The sequence below is a fragment of the Zingiber officinale genome, chromosome 5B, assembly GCF_018446385.1.
Source record: "Zingiber officinale cultivar Zhangliang chromosome 5B, Zo_v1.1, whole genome shotgun sequence".
In the NCBI taxonomy this organism is placed as follows: domain Eukaryota; kingdom Viridiplantae; phylum Streptophyta; class Magnoliopsida; order Zingiberales; family Zingiberaceae; genus Zingiber; species Zingiber officinale.
Genome location: NC_055995.1, coordinates 127392059 through 127408767, shown reverse-complemented (window position 1 = coordinate 127408767; position 16709 = coordinate 127392059). Strand labels below are relative to the sequence as shown.

At 38.7% G+C, this 16709-nt stretch overlaps 2 protein-coding genes across 3 annotated transcripts; both read left to right on the top strand.

Moving 5' to 3' along the window:
• Positions 1-2636: 2636 nt before the first annotated feature.
• On the top strand, positions 2637-11552 carry LOC121985919 (ABC transporter C family member 14-like). Of its 2 annotated transcripts, XM_042539634.1 has the most exons (11): positions 2647-4925; positions 5485-5805; positions 5905-5991; positions 6550-7179; positions 7462-7626; positions 7728-8022; positions 8279-8493; positions 9749-10054; positions 10132-10195; positions 10277-10516; positions 10984-11552. In XM_042539634.1, the coding sequence occupies exons 1-11, from the start codon at positions 2796-2798 to the stop codon at positions 11082-11084; spliced, it is 4554 nt and encodes a 1517-aa protein (XP_042395568.1). In that variant the 5' UTR covers positions 2647-2795; the 3' UTR covers positions 11085-11552. The 2 variants fall into 2 exon arrangements, 1 of the variants encoding a protein (XP_042395568.1); XR_006113294.1 differs by lacking the exon at positions 8279-8493 and having other exon boundaries at positions 2637-4925.
• Positions 11553-13814: 2262 nt separating this feature from the next.
• LOC121985918 (serine/threonine-protein phosphatase PP1-like) lies at positions 13815-16554 on the top strand. Its single transcript, XM_042539633.1, has 4 exons — positions 13815-14150; positions 15190-15749; positions 15819-16010; positions 16205-16554. Exons 1-4 carry the CDS (start codon positions 13955-13957, stop codon positions 16226-16228), a joined length of 972 nt encoding a protein of 323 aa, XP_042395567.1. The 5' UTR covers positions 13815-13954; the 3' UTR covers positions 16229-16554.
• The last annotated feature ends 155 nt before the right edge of the window (positions 16555-16709 follow it).

The window sequence follows — 16709 nt, the reverse complement described above, 5'->3', positions numbered from 1 at the left end:
ATTAGTAATTTAACTACCATTTTAACACAATAATATTTATATTTTAATATCATAAAAATGAAAGAGAATAACATTTTTAATAACACAATAATAATAATAATCATATTTAATCTTAAAAAATATTCTCTTGGTTCATACCAGATGATTGAATTTAAAGGTTAACAAAACAGTAACATAACGGAAACTATTAAAAACTTTATTTCAAATATAAACATCGAAAATAATTTTTTAAAGACATGTTGATTTCACATAATATCATGCAGCTAATAACTTATCGTTTGTTAAAAAAATGGTAGGATATTCTCCATTAAAAATTAACTCAAAATAACTAAATAGATATTTAAATAGTCTTGTAATCCTAATTTTATTTTTTGTAAAAAAAATAAAATACAACATAGTCAAAATATAGTAAAAAAATTGTTGGACACGCCGAGTCAACATATTTTTTGAAAAATATTATAAGTCGTGTATTTCAACTTAAGTCAAAAGTTATGGAAACATGTTCGGGCACACCGAATTTCAATCGTATGATCTAATATGATAACACTCCATATCTTAACCACTGCACCGTCTTAAAAAAAATTATGAATGTCATATAAAAAATCTTATTATATAGAGGAGATAAAAAAAAATTGATAATACACAGATAGGGTATGATTTTCTCTAAGAATCTCTTTCATTCTAGAATACATATATTTTTCTCTTTCACGAAGTCTTATTTAAACATTGGAAGGGTATATTAGGATAAAAATTGATGTCCTCTAAATAGAATATTCATACAAATTTCTCTACAATATATTTAATATTTGAGATAAATCATCCACTTTATTAAATTTAAACAATCAGTTTTAACTACGCACTACATCAGTTTTCTTAAAATTTTTATTATCTTTATATTTTAAATTATTTGATCCTCTTTCACTTTTTTATTATTTTTATTATTTTTTCTTTCTCTTTATTTAATACTTACTTTTTATTATTCAATCTAGTTTTTTTATTTTCTCTCAAATTAAATAATATTTTAATATTTAAGAAATGCATTTCAATGTTAAGTTTAAAGAAATATTATTTATAAAATATATAGGGTAATTAATGTAAATACTTTTTTATTATAAAATATAAAATTTTAAGTAAATTATGTATTTAGGGAAATTGACGTGGTATTGACTTCACTTTGAGTAGAATATAATTGCTGGATAAGGAAGTAGCAAAGAGTACTTGACAACACAATATCCGAATTTCACCTTAACTTCTCTCGCAAGGAGTTGCGTGTCTAATCTAACCAATTCGATAGGTCAGGCCAAAACATGAAGATAAACATCACTCTAGTTGGCAACACGAGAGATAATTTGACTACACGATCAGATCGGGCTAAACCAACTGACGGACATTAAACAACGGAAAGTGACCTAACACTATTTGAATATGTGGATGGTGATAATACAAATGAATAGATTTATAAAAAAAATTGACAATTAAATTCATTTTTAAAATATAGATAATCAGTTTTATATAGTTTTTATGGCGCGATTTAATAATTACTGCAAGTTTAACGCCCCTTGAGCAAGACTAGCATTGTTTAAATGATCGTGGCATATAATAGGATTTAAATTATTATTTGCTATTTTTATTATTATTATTATTCCATTTTGGTCAACTCGATTTGGGTTTAGATTATCAAACCACGTGTTGCTTGCTTGACCATGGTTTAATTAAACAATAATCTAACCAAAAAAAAAAAGGGGACAATTAAGAGATTAATTGATTGCCAGCTTCTATTGCTGCCTAAGTGCTAGGTTCCTTTGATAGGTTATAATAGATAAGTGAACCATGCTAAATTGTTTAGATCTTTTAGTCATTGGCTATGAATTAACTTGTAATATATTTTTAGTATAATCCGAAAGTGAAAGGTAACTTGGATGAGCATGATCCATTTTACTAGCCACATTATTTTGAATTTAATTAGATTAAAAAAATTATTATTAGATTAAATGAAATATTCTTATTGTTTTTTTTTCTTTAATACTATTTTTTTTAAAAGCTCTTCTATATTAATTTTGTCAGGTGACGATAGGGTTATAAATTAATCAAACGTTCATGAATAAATTTACATAAGATTAATTAAGTAAACAAGCTTGAACAGCTCGTTAAACTAAATAAACAAACTTGAACAGCTTATTAAACTAAATAAACAAGCTTGAACGAACAACGTTCATGAATAATATTCACGAACTATATTCATTAATAAAATTCTTTTCAATATACTAAATAAATAATAAAATAAAATTAAAAAAATAAATAAATTTAAATTATCAAGCTCAATAATAAATCAAATAATTAAAAATTTCAAACAATCAAACAAGTTTAAATTGAAAGTCAAACTCAAGTTAAATTCAAACTAAACTCAAATTAAACTTAAATTAAAAGCTTAATAATATTTAAATAAATTAAGTTGAAATCAAACTTCAATCAAACAAGCTCACCAAACTAAACTTAAATTCTCACTTCAAAATGTAAAATTCAGCTTATTGAAAAGTTTGAATATACCAGACTCTCTGACTTATTTACCGTCCTAGTTGGCGCCTGGCGGAAGCGCTGAGATTTCATGGACTATTTTTAATTAATTTAATTTTTCGTAGTATTTTTATGGGGCGACATTGGCCAAGAGGAGTCTGAGGAGCAGAGTAATTGCCGCACGTTCTGATTCTGCGAACGAGCTCGGATCGGAAACAGCGGCGGCGGTGTCGCCGGTGGTTCTTTTTTTTGTTCTTCCGTGATCCCGCGGACGATCGGCGATGTTTTCTGCTATCCCTCCATGGATTGGCTCGCGATCGTGCTCGCCGTCGTCGCTTGTGCTGCAGCCATCGCAGTCAACGACGGCGGCTGACTTCTTCCGATGGCTCGGGGTGGTGTTCCTCTCGCCTTGTCCTCAGCGCGTGCTCTGCGGGGCGGTCGACGCCTTCTTCCTCCTCGTTTTGGTTGTTTTTTCCGTGCAGAAGTTGTGGTATCGGTTCGGTCGGCGACGTGGGGATGGCGGCCGAGAGGAGGACGCTAGGAAGCCCTTGCTTTCGGAGGAGTCGCACCGCGTGGTGGTTAAAACCGGCTGGGGGTTCAAACTCGCCCTCGGCGTCTCCGTCATCCTCGCCGCCAGCTACGCCGCGCTTCTCGCCTTCGCGCTCGCGCTTCTTCCGCGGTCCCGGTGGCTGGCGGCCGAGTCGGTCTTCCTGCTCCTCCAGTTCCTCTCCCACCTCGCCGCTGCCGCACTTGTTGCCCATGAAAAGAAGTTCCGGGCGGCCGCTCACCCTGCGACGCTCCGCATCTTCTGGGCCGCGACCTTCCTCCTCTCCGCTCTTTTCGCTTCTTCCGCCGGACTACGGATTGCCGGCGGCGCGGCGATTCCCGTCGACGACGTGGTCTCCTTCGTTGCTCTGGCGGCCGCCGTCCCGCTGCTCGTCTTGGCGATCTCAGGGTCGACCGGGGTGTATGTCAAGGATGCTGCAACGACGGAGGGATCGTCGTCGTCGGCGGCGGCAGCAGGGGAGGAGAATACCAACGTAACGCCCTACGCCACTGCCTCTATTCTCTCCCAGCTGACGTGGGCGTGGATGAACCCGTTGATTAACAAGGGGTATCGCTCGGCGCTCAACCTGTCCGACGTGCCGACGTTGTCACCGGAGCACCGGGCTGAGCGCATGTTCCAACTGTTCAAGTCGAATTGGCCGGACGGCGCGACCCGGGCGGACAACCCGGTCCGCACCACCCTTCTCCGATGCTTTTGGCCGCGCCTGCTCCTCACCGCCGGTCTCTCCATCGTCCGCCTCTTCGTGATGTACATCGGCCCCAGCCTCATCCAGCGTTTCGTTGACTTCACCTCCGGCCAGGGCTCCTCTCCATACGAGGGCTACTACCTCTGCGCCATTCTTCTAGCGGCCAAGTTCGTGGAGGTGCTCTGCTCACACCAATACAACTTCCAGTCGCAGAAGATGGGTATGCTAATCCGCTCCACCCTCATCACCTCCCTCTACCGCAAGGGCCTCCGCCTCTCTTGCTCGGCCCGCCAGTCCCATGGCGTCGGCATGATCGTCAACTACATGGCCGTCGACGCGCAGCAGCTCTCCGACATGATGCTCCAAATCCACTACATCTGGCTCATGCCCCTCCAAGTAGGCGCCGCGCTCAGCCTCCTCTCCATCTACTTCGGCGCCTCCGTCGTCTCCGCCGTCGTCGGCCTCGCCTTCATCATGGTCTTCGTCCTCTTCGGCACCCGTCGCAACAATCGCTTTCAGTTTCAGCTAATGGGGATGCGCGACAAGCGCATGAAGGCCACCAACGAGATGCTCAACTACATGCGCGTCATCAAGTTCCAAGCTTGGGAGGAGCACTTCAACCGGCGCATCAACCAGTTTCGCGACGGCGAGTACGGCTTCCTCGCCAAGTTCATGTACTCCGTTTGCGGCAACATCATCGTACTATGGAGCGCGCCGGTGGTCATCTCCGCACTGGTCTTCGCCACGTGCATCATCGTCGGCGGCATCACCCTCGACGCTGGTCTCGTCTTCACCGCCACTTCCTTCTTCCGCATACTGCAGGAGCCAATGCGCAACTTCCCGCAGGCCCTCATCTCGGCCTCGCAGGCAGTCATCTCGCTGCAGCGACTCGACAGCTTCATGACCAGCGCCGAGCTCGACGACTCCGCAGTCGAACGCTCCGCCACCTGCGGCAGCGAAGACGGAGTCGCCATCGAGCTCACCGGCGGAGCTTTCTCGTGGGACGACGAGGCCTCCGACGAGAGCGCAGCCTCACTGAAACAGATCGACCTGCGGATTCAACGCGGCGAACTGGCCGCCGTCGTCGGCACCGTCGGTTCTGGCAAGTCCTCCCTCCTCTCCTGCATCCTCGGCGAGATGAACAAGATCACCGGCAAGGTACGAATCTTAACGTTCTACTCGCCGATCATTCTTTACTAAATAATTAAGCCGACAATTTTATATGGATGTGTGTTAAATCAAACTTTAAAGACAAGGACTAGAACAGGTATATCGTCCCTGCCTTGAGCGGCAGTGGCCCCTCGATTGGCCTTGCCGATTGACAAGTCCTCTAGATAATTAGGTGAAAACGGCGGAGAGTTGGGGTATGATCGGTTTAGCGAAGAGTTCTAGTCTTCTAGAAGAAAATACAGGCTTAAATTTGGTCTGACCAACTCTGTTGGGGGGGTATTCATTATCGTCATCGATGTCCCTTGCGTCACTGAGTGCGTATAAGAGCCGTAGACCTCTTTGAAACGATCGCCAGACGCCGTGGTGGGCACGGAAGAAACGATCTCCACATCAAAGCCAAAGTTTCTGTTTTTTTGCTGAATAACTTTTTGGATTTATCTAACTATTTGTTGTTTTTTACTGAAAGTAAATTTGTTTTAACATTCTTGATTTTGGAATTGCGGGGGTTTGAGATTTGTGAGTATGGCGATGCAATCGGCAATGGCAGGTGAGGGTGTGCGGGAGCACGGCGTATGTGGCGCAGACGTCATGGATCCAGAACGGCACCATCCAAGACAACATCCTGTTCGGAGCGCCGATGGACGGGAAGAGGTACGAGGAGGTCATCCGCGTCTGCTGCCTCCAGAAGGACCTCGAGATGATGGAGTTCGGCGACCAGACCGAGATCGGCGAGCGCGGCATCAACCTCAGCGGCGGCCAGAAGCAGCGCATCCAGCTCGCCCGAGCTGTCTATCAGGACGCCGACGTCTACCTCCTAGACGACGTCTTCAGCGCCGTCGATGCACAGACCGGCTCAGAGATCTTCAAGGTGCCTCCTTTCTTCCTCATCGATTCATCATCTCCTTGCGTCGAATCACAAGGTGTTTGCTGTTTTGCTCGCTTTGCCTAAATGATTGGGCGGTTGCAGGAATGTGTCAGGGGCGTCCTCAAATCCAAGACTATTGTGCTCGTGACCCACCAAGTGGACTTCTTGCATAACGTTGATCTCATTCTGGTACTCTTTTATCTAGACCGTGCACCTTTTTCTGTGGAACATCCAGTGGGCATCTTGATGGTTCTTTTTGTTTTTCCAGCCAAATACTGCTAAAATCCTAATTTCTTTCTTATTTCTCTCTGACTAAACTGGCATTAAGTGTGATTCGCAGCTCTATTCTACATAGATGATGATTTCCATATAAGTTCTCGATGTAGCTATTTTCCTTGCAGTTTCAAAGTTCTTGGCAAAACTTTTCTATTCAGTTAGTATTTCAATTGGTTGCCTTTTCTTTTCCTTCTAAAATACTTATGTGTTACATAACTCATACATATACACACTTTCTAGATTAAAATGTTAATGTATATTCTTGCTTCACTGGCAACCATCACCATAAAGGCTTCTTTTAAGACTTAATATATTTGATTGGGTAGCTACTATCCTATAAACTTAAGTGGTTAGAACCATTATCTTATAGCTAAAGGAGTTCACTTTACACGATGTTTAAGAAAATGTTGTATCCTATAAATTATCCTTTTTTCTTATTTTTCACTATTGTCATATTAATCTGAAAAACAGGTCATGCGAGATGGACAAATTGTACAGTCTGGAAAGTATGATGAGGTACTAAAATCAGGCACTAACTTTGCTGCACTAGTTGCTGCTCATGACAGTTCGATGGAGCTTGTAGAGAAAAGTGGGTTTTCACAGGAAAACCATGAGGAACAAGGGACCCAACAACATGCACCGGAACGTGAGCAATCTAATGGTGAAAATGGTTCCATAATCTCGCCAAAGACTGAGAAAAAGAAAGGAACTTCTAAACTTATAAAAGAAGAAGAGCGTGAGACTGGCCATGTCAGTTGGAATGTCTATATGGTGTACATAACTCAAGCTTGGGGGTGGTGGGGAGCAGCTTTGGTGCTTCTGATAGCATTAATGTGGCAGACCTCTCTAATGTCAAGTGACTATTGGTTGGCATATGAAACATCAGAAGATAGGGCTGCTTCATTTCGTGGGTCTATATTCATCGAAGTCTATGTCATCATAGCATTAATTTCTGCGCTACTTGTTGCTGCCAGATCTTTTCTTATTGCATACTTGGGTCTCAAGACAGCTCAAATATTTTTCAGACAGATTCTCAACAGTATTCTTCATGCTCCAATGTCATTCTTTGACACTACTCCTTCTGGAAGAATTCTCAGTCGGGTGAGGTTACTTATCCTCTAATTTCACTCTGCTTAAGCTTGCTTGATCTTGAAAAATTAAATGTAGTATATACTTATCTTCCATTCACTTAGATCATTATCCTTGTTTTTTATCCTAAATAAAAGGCTACATTCTTCACCCAATTAACATATGATAAGTGGTAGTAAAATATTATATAGTTAACAGTTAAACATTGTTTAGACAAAAATGTGAGAAGCAAATAGTATCTTAGTGTTATTGATTTATGGTGTTAACACTGGACTTTTCTGTTGCAAAATCCAGGCATCTTCTGACCAGACTAATATCGATCTCTTCCTCCCCTTCTTTCTGGGGCTTACTGTGTCGATGTACATTACACTGATTAGCATACTCATTGTAACATGTCAAGTTGCATGGCCTACAGTCATTCTCATACTTCCATTGATGTGGCTGAACATTTGGTATAGGGTACGTATACCATGCTTCAACTCCACTTTACCCTCTAAGTGTATGTTCGATAGAGATACTTAGTGGCCTTTGTTTAATCTTTCAATTAACATTATCTACAGGGTTATTATCTGGCAACATCTCGGGAACTCACTCGTCTCGAGTCAATTACAAAGGCACCAGTTATCCATCATTTCTCAGAGTCCATTCTTGGAGTTACGACAATTCGCTGCTTTAGAAAGGAGGGAGAGTTTTGTCAGGAAAACTTGGTTAGGGTTGATTCGAGCTTAAGGATGGATTTTCACAACAACGGATCCAACGAGTGGCTTGGTTTTCGTTTAGAATTGATTGGAAGTTTTGTCCTTGTTGTTTCTGCTTTGCTCATGATCATGCTTCCTAGCAATTTCATCAAACCAGGTAAAACTTAAAAATCTCAAGAGAAATCTTTTTTTTTTTTTTTTTTGTCTGTTTTCAGTTTTCCTCAAGGGTTGTTTACATATTGCCCATTTTGAAGCTTCAATATTATGTAAATATTGTTGGTGAAGCATAAGTTGGGCCGGTAAAATTTGCAAAACTATTGCTGTCAATTCACTTTACTATAAACATTGTAGAGATCAACTACCCCTTTCCTCCAGTCAGTAATGAATGAGATTGATGTATTTGTACCATGCAGAATATGTTGGTCTCTCTCTCTCCTATGGTCTCTCCCTGAATGCTGTGGTGTTCTGGACAATTTGGATCAGTTGCTTTATAGAGAATCGCATGGTTTCAGTCGAACGGATAAGGCAGTTCACCAACATTCCCTCAGAGGCAGTTTGGAGGATCAAAGATTGTCTTCCAACTCCACAGTGGCCAGCCCATGGAGATATACACATAAGAGCTCTAGAGGTTATTGTTACGCTAATACTTAGGGGGTGTTTGGTTCTTTCCTAGGAATAGGAATCGGAATGGGAATCATTGTATTGTGGAATGGGAATGGGTATGAGCATGGATATCACTCTTAAAAGCAATGTTTGGTTAGTTGTATATCTTCTATCGGAATAAATCAAAGTTTCCTTTTTTACCCTTAAAGGAAAATAAGAGAAAAAATTATATGTGAGAGAAAAATATGATGAAAGAGAATGATGAGAGAGAAAGTATTATGAGAGAGAAAGTGTGATAAAAAGAATGAAGAGAGAAAAAGTGTGATGAGAAAGAATGAAGAGAGAGAAAGTATGATAGGAGAGGATGAAGAGAGAGAAAATATAGTGAGAAAAAATTAGAGAGAGTGTGATGAGAGAGATTGAGGAGAGAGAAAGTATGGTGAGAGAAAAGAGAATAGTGAATATGATGGGAGAGATTGAGGAGAGAGAAAGTGTGATGAGAGAGATTGAGGAGAGAGAAAGTGTGATGAGAGAGAAAGTGTGATGAGGAAAAAAAAGAAGGAAGAGAGTGCAATGGAAGAGATTGAGGAGAGAGAAAGTGTGTGATAAAATGATGAGAGAGAAACTATGATGAGAGAGAAACTATGATGAGAGAGAAAATATAATGAGAGAGAATAAGGAGAGATAAGTGATATGAAAGAAAAAATAAATAAATATATTTTGATATTTGATATTAATGGAGAAAATTTTAGTTTTAAGTCAAGGGTATTTTTGGAATAAGGGAATATTTTGATTGATGAAAATAGGGTAATGACTCATTGAAGGGGAGGTACATGGGAATGAGTTATTACCCAATTTCAAGGATTCATTCCCTTATTTGCATTCCTATTCCTATAATCCAAACATTAACAATGGGAATCAATGATTCTCATTCCCATTCCCCACTCCTATTACCCTAAACCAAACGCCCCCTTAGTCTCTTTATCTTTCTTGAAATTATCAAGATAAACATAGTAACACCCACATAAATATTTTAAGGAAAAATCTCGAGTATCCGTCTATTTATACTGGAGCCTCATCTTTGGGTATTTTGTTCACTGTTTTATCTTTGTGCAATGCTAAATTTCTGAATTAAAGGATTATCAAAAAAAAATAAATGAACAATCATGTGAATCTTTGTAGTTTCTTTTCATAGTTCTTCAATTCATGTCTCATTTTGTTGTTATCAGATTGTAGTTAATTTTGACCTTATTAAGTTAATGCTTATGTTGTCTATTCAGGTCCGATATCGTCCAGACACTCCTTTAGTTCTCAAAGGCATCACAATCAGCATTAGAGGGGGAGAGAAAATAGGTGTTGTTGGAAGGACAGGCAGCGGCAAATCGACATTGATACAAGCTTTGTTTCGTATAGTTGAGCCTTCAAGGGGGCAGATAATTATAGATGAAGTGGACATTTGTAAGTTGGGACTTCATGATCTCAGATCACGCTTTGGCATTATCCCTCAGGAGCCCGTACTTTTTGAAGGTACAGTCCGAAGCAATATCGACCCAATTGGATTATACTCTGATGACGAGATATGGCAGGTATAAATCCTCTTATATACTCGCAAAGATAGATAGTTCAAGGCATGTGTATCTCATGTAGTGATTGATCTGTGCAGGCTCTGGAACGTTGCCAACTGAAGGAATCAGTGTCTTCAAAACCTGAGAAGCTTGATGCTTTAGGTATGTATATCCTTTGTTCTTACTTGACTCCAAATCTTAACACAATACCTCCACTTTAATCTATTCCTGCTCGCATTTTAGTGGTTGATAATGGGGAGAATTGGAGTGTCGGGCAAAGGCAGCTTCTCTGCCTAGGGAGGGTCATGCTGAAGCGCAGCCGTATTTTGTTTATGGATGAAGCAACAGCTTCGGTTGATTCACAGACCGATGCTGTTATTCAGAGAATCATCAGAGAAGACTTTTCTTCTTGTACAATTATCAGCATTGCCCATAGAATACCCACAGTGATGGACTGCGATCGAGTTTTAGTCATTGATGCAGGTATTCTTCTTACAACCTGTTTCAAGTTCCTTATAACTATCAAATCCTGTAAATTGAACAAAAATTTATGTATATTCCATCAACTTCTAAAAACTTGGATTTTTTTGGTATTTTCATAGAAAAAAGAAACAATATAGAACTTCACTAGGAAACGTGGGCTATTAATAACATGTGTAATTAACTTGAGCTTATTGGAGGCGATGGTTAATATATATTAGTTAGTGTAAACTCAAGTATGAGCAATATCCTCTCAAGTTATTATTCCTTCATGATAAGTAAATATGTTCAGGCGATCTATACTTGGTTATATATCTTTAAGCTACTTGGATCAATTAAATTGTCTGAAGTAATACACTGGTGATATTGAACTTAGTAGTATTTTTGAGATGAGATCACTGAAATATGTTTCACATCACATAATTTTTGTATTGTTCAACCTGAGTAACATGACCTTCCAATATGATCAGGATTGGCAAAGGAATTTGACAAACCATCCAACTTGGTCGACCATCCCTCTCTCTTTGGAGCTTTAGTGCAGGAATATGCTCATCGCTCTACCGATCTTTAAGCGGCACCTCATTGGTGCATGAATAAAGAGCACAACCCTCTCAAAATCCACAGAAGGGACCTAAATGCAATTCAACTGATGTTTACAAAAGAAAGCAGGAGGGAGATCAAATTCATAGACAGAAAGCCTTCCAGTTCCATGGTTGGTGTTGCATGTTTCGATATCCTAGTTGAGAGGAGAGCCGGGAATGAGAGTTTTCCCATCAAAAGTTAAATATACTTATTCTAGTATCAGAAACTTAAGCCATTCATTTTTCTGGAACAAAAAGAAGGATAGTGGCAGAGGAAAGGTTGCTTCCACAACTACTTTATTTAAGGTGATATCGAAGCTTGTTGAGATTGAGAAAAATTTTATTAATTATGAAACTGAACACTATTCGGGTATTACTGATACTGTATGTTTGTTGGCTACTCCTGCAATTGATTTATTTTGGTTATACAAAAGCCACCGTCAATTCTAGTTCTTCAATTGTACAAAATGAGATTTGTTCTAGCTTTTTAAAACAAATGGGGAGCTCTTTCTTAAGATGGTCTCTCTGGAAATCTTAACTTGTTTCATGGAGCAACTAGCGTACAATCTATATGGTGAAACTATACAAAAAGTAGTACATTATTCGGCAGCTGTTAGCCTGTTACCATTTTTTTTTTTGACTATTTTATTTTAATCATGATAACTATACTCAGAATATTATTATATTAAAATATTGTTTATTAATTTCGTCAAATTTATTTATTTATTTTAAATCATTTTAAATTAATAAAAGTCATTATCCAATTAGTTAATATAATGTGTAACAATAACTACATAATTATTATAATACTATAACAATATTGTATAAGGTGTTATACGTTATGGTAATGAGAGAGTACACTTTATTGTTGTACTTTTCAATTGGTCCAGAGGTATCTATAAGTTACCAGAGATCAAGTAAGAAAGTTTTCATTTGATTTATCATGTATTTACTTTTTGTTTTGAATTGTATGCTTGTGAGAGTCTTGTACGAGGTTTCTTCATCTCAGGTTATTTCGAGAAGGAGTTTGTGTTCATAGTGGAGAGTGTGCACCGTGTGGATCCTTTGATTAGTTATCTTTTTTTTGCGATGGATACCAAGTAAATCCTTATGTTAGCATTGAGAGCTTGCTTCAAGTCTATTCCGCTGTAAATCATCATTATCAAAGCGCGAGAAGTTATTCGCCCGTCCTCTCTTCTAGCTCCGAAGTGTCCCAACATTATTGATTTTTGGAAATTAGTTTTTTGAAGATGGTATTGATTTTCAGATGTTGTTGCTGCTGGAAATCAGCAACTAAGGTAAACAAAAATGTGGTTGAGAAGATTTTCCGTGTTGCCCATTTTCGAAAATTAGCAACACCTTTGAAAAGTTTATTTTCTGAAATCAACAATGTAATATTGTTGCTAATTATTTTAAAAAAATTATAACTTTTGACTAGGATTAAATCACGGAATGCATAATATATCAAATCGAAACTCATTCAGAAATCTTCAATTTAATATATTATGCATCTCATGATTCAATCTCAGTCAAAATTTATGGTCTCTCAAAATTTAAGTCAGCAATAACATTGTTGCTGGTCTTTGTGTTGCTAATTTTTCGAAACCAGCAACAACATTGTTGCTGACTTACACTGTGAGAGCATATAACTTTAACTGGGATTGACTATATTTTTATTTTTCATGGTTAAATATGAGTCTAAAATTATGACATCTTAAAATTTACTTAGCATATATATTGTAGCAGCTACGGAATCATAATTGTTATCATTACAAGTTCAATTTTAATAGATGATAATTTATAATTGTAGCAGTTACGATTTTATAGCTGTTACAATGTGTTATTGATCTTTGAAAGACCAGCAATAACGTGTTGGTGACTTAAATTTTAAGGAACTATAACTTTTGACTAAGATATATTGCACTTCTTGTGATTTAATTTTAATTAAAAGTTATTATTTTTTAAAAATCAGTAACAATATTGTGGTGTTGATTTTCGGTAATCAACAACATAATTTTGTGATGTTCCTGATTTTTAAAAATCAATAACACCAAAAATTTTCCGAACTACTTTTATTTACTATGTTGTTAATTTTTAAAAATGATCAATTTTTCATAGGTATTGTTAATTTTTAAAAATGAGTAACACCGTGTTATTAATTTTTGAAACCCAATAATATAGTATTACGAATTTTTCAATAACACAATATTATTAATTTTTAAATTATAATATTTTTAATTTTTTAAAATTAATAATATTAACAATAATATGTTGCTGATTTTTAAAAATCTATAACACCAATGATAATATGTTAGTAATTTTCAAACGCTAACAAGTAACAACATCACCAATAATCAGTAACATTGTCTGACTGATTTTTGAAACTCAGCTGATGTGACAGGATATATATATTAATATATACCTCAGCCCGGTCGGTCAAGCAACGTCACATCTTGCGGCCTGCAACCCAGTCTTTGTCCTCGTTTTACAATTATCCACTCACCCACTCATTTCTTTGTGTGTAGGACCCTTTGCTGTGTCGTGGTACATTTATGTGTGCCCTTACGCAAGTGCCACATTCGAGCGCGATTGAGTTTTCTCTCGGTTTGCCGGGTGCGGCAGCGCCACGCGCTTAATCGGACGGATGCAAGCTTCACAAATCTTGTTCCAACGGTGATGGCGCTTCGACGCGCTTTCTTCCCCTCAATAACAAAAAAGGCGTCGTTTTTATCGCCTGGAGCCTGGACTTGGCGTCGGAGCGGTGGTGCTCAAAGCTCTGATTAATTTTTTTTCCCCCACGGGAGTCGCCTGGCGCCTGCTTGGAATTGGGAATACTCGGAGCGAGGGCAGGGTAGCGAAGATGATGATGACGAGGGCCTCGATTGGGGCCATGGATGGCTCTATGCTCGACGACGTCATAAGCCGACTGCTCATCGGCGGCGGACGGCAGGTGCAGCTCTTTGAGGCGGAGATCCGGCAGCTCTGCGTGGAGGCGAAGAAAGTGCTCCTCTCGCAGCCGAATCTCCTCGAGCTCCGCGCTCCCATCAAGATCTGCGGTCAATTCCCATTATCCACTTCCGCTATCTGTGTGCAATCGAATGTTGAGTTTTTTCTTTTCTCTACGGATAACTACTCGAAGACGGAGAGATTGTGACTTTCGAATAATGAAATTGCTTTGGTCAAAGGGGAGTTTATACTAGAAATTAATATGATTTATATGATGTTCGCCGATAGGGAAGCGTAAACACTTCTTCTTCCCGTTGATCTTGTGGTTTCCGATTCATTATGCTAATTTTCTTTTTGGATGCATATATTTTGGCTTATATTTTTTGCATCCGAACCTATAGTTTAGTTTGAGATTCTATGCCAATTGGATTGGACTGAAGAAGGTTTAGGGTTGACTGTTTGTATTAAGAAGTCAAGGGAAAAGAGGAAAGACTACTATTGGGGAGCTCAGCTGTATATGAATTATATTCAAAGACTCTGCGTTCTGTGTTCCTCAGTCATTTTAGTTATGCATGATAAAATGCTCTCTCAAGATTTCAGCTGGCGCAGTGAATCCAGTTGTTTCATCACCTCCTGCATTTATCATTGTTTCATATCTTCTATCTTCTTATCTTCTCTCCGTAGCTTTCATTTTTCAAAAGACTGAGTTTCTTGCTAGGAGCTCTCTTTGATTATTCATGTTCTACAATTGACACAGATGATAAAGCTTTTGAGCTCTTGTTGTCTTTACTGTTTTCTTTGTTGGACAATTTCGAGGTATCTACACACCATTATCATGCCTCAACACTTCTTGTAATGAACCCAAAATAAGTAAATGACAAATATGGCATATCTGCAATGGTTTCCTTCTGTTAGTTCTAACATTGACTTACTATTCTAAAAAATCATTCAGAAGTCCCAACATTGACTTTTAGTTTTCTCTTTCGTTATAGGAGATGTTTGTTTTCCACAAAACTTGTGTGCCCAATTTGTAATGTGGTGATGTTGACTTCAAATCTATGTTAATTTAGCCATCTTATTTGCTATCCTGATTATTCTGTATGAGAAGCTGCACAAGAGCTTATTTTTGAAGTGTTACTTTCGATGCAGGTGATATACATGGGCAATATATTGACTTGTTGAAGTTATTTGAAACTGGTGGCTTCCCCCCTCATTCATCCTATTTGTTTCTTGGGGATTATGTAGATAGGGGCAAGTATAGCTTGGAAACTATATGCTTGCTTCTAGCTTATAAAGTGAAGTATCCCGACAAAGTGTTCCTTCTAAGAGGAAATCATGAAGATGCTAAAATCAACAGAGTGTATGGCTTTTATGACGAGTGCAAAAGGAGATTTAATGTTCGGCTCTGGAAAACATTCTGTGATTGCTTCAACTGCTTGCCATTTTCTGCCCTGATAGATGAAAAAATCTTGTGCATGCATGGTGGCCTTTCACCTGAGTTGCAAAACATGTATGATATTCGGAATATCCAAAGACCGACTGAGATTCCAGATTATGGTCTTCTCTGTGACTTGCTTTGGTCTGATCCTGATCCTGTTGCAAAAGCGTGGGGTGAGAGTGATCGCGGAATTTCAGTAACTTTTGGTGCTGATAAGCTTGTTGAATTTTTGGAGAAAAATGATCTTGATCTTATTTGTCGGGCTCACCAAGTGAGTATTGTGTTTTTTTTTCCCTTTCTCATCGCTCGGTGATGGTGGTAAAGTTGTTGATTTTTACAGGTAGTGGAGGACGGCTACGAGTTTTTTGCTCACAGAAGATTAGTCACAATTTTTTCAGCACCAAACTATTGTGGTGAATTCGATAATGTGGGTGCTCTGTTGAGCATAGACGAGAAACTGTTATGTTCGTTTCAGATTTTGAAAGCTTCAACACCCGTCAACTCCAACGCAACCACTAAGATACCTAAGAAGGTGATATTCTTACTCCAAATTCTTGTTCTTTCTTAATGTTTTGCAATTTGCTAATGATTTATAGCGAAATAATGGCTGCTTTTCTTTGTTTTTCTTTAGAGAAGATAAATGGTTTCTGAAAGTTTAAGCTTTGTTGAACTTAAAAGTATCGCCTTCTTCTCATTAACTGAAGTAATCTGATTTTACTCAAACAGCCATCGAAAGGAGCCAAATCTTGATGCCTCTATAGTCATCTTAGGACAACAGAAGATGTGGGCTGGTTCTTGTGTGTGGATCACCAAAGCTTGTCAGTCAGTACTTTCTATGGCTGCCGGATAAGGTTACGATAAGCAGCGGAACAGATTCAAGGCATTGTTTGATCTTTGGATGAAGTTTATGTGCTGTGACAACAAACATCTGTAAATTAGTCGATGCGTTATTAGGTGTACAGCAATTTAGCACATTGTTTCCCTTTTTTTTCCCGTTCTGGGCACACACGTATGTACTGACTGATGGGTTTCCTCTTTGAATTGTAACAAATTTCCTTGAGTGTTTCTATTCTTAAGATGAACAGTTAGTGTGGAGATTGAGTCGGAGGGCTTGTCGTCTATGCGCTCGATGATCCATCCACTCTACATTTGAGAATCTAAATTGTATGATATATGATGACAAAAGGTGAATATGTTCGTTCTAGTACTCCTGTCAATCTGTTCCAAAGTT

What these genes read in the sequence shown, in the direction of transcription:
- LOC121985919 (XM_042539634.1), top strand. Translation starts at nt 2,796, where the DNA reads ATGTTTTCTGCTATCCCTCCATGGATTGGCTCGCGATCGTGCTCGCCG. An exon ending in GGCTGAACATTTGGTATAGG is followed by an intron (nt 7,627 to 7,727) that starts GTACGTATACCA and finishes CATTATCTACAG; the next exon opens with GGTTATTATCTGGCAACATC. An exon ending in TAGCAATTTCATCAAACCAG is followed by an intron (nt 8,023 to 8,278) that starts GTAAAACTTAAA and finishes TGTACCATGCAG; the next exon opens with AATATGTTGGTCTCTCTCTC.
- LOC121985918 (XM_042539633.1), top strand. Translation starts at nt 13,955, where the DNA reads ATGATGATGACGAGGGCCTCGATTGGGGCCATGGATGGCTCTATGCTC. An exon ending in CGCTCCCATCAAGATCTGCG is followed by an intron (nt 14,151 to 15,189) that starts GTCAATTCCCAT and finishes CTTTCGATGCAG; the next exon opens with GTGATATACATGGGCAATAT. An exon ending in CCACTAAGATACCTAAGAAG is followed by an intron (nt 16,011 to 16,204) that starts GTGATATTCTTA and finishes TTACTCAAACAG; the next exon opens with CCATCGAAAGGAGCCAAATC.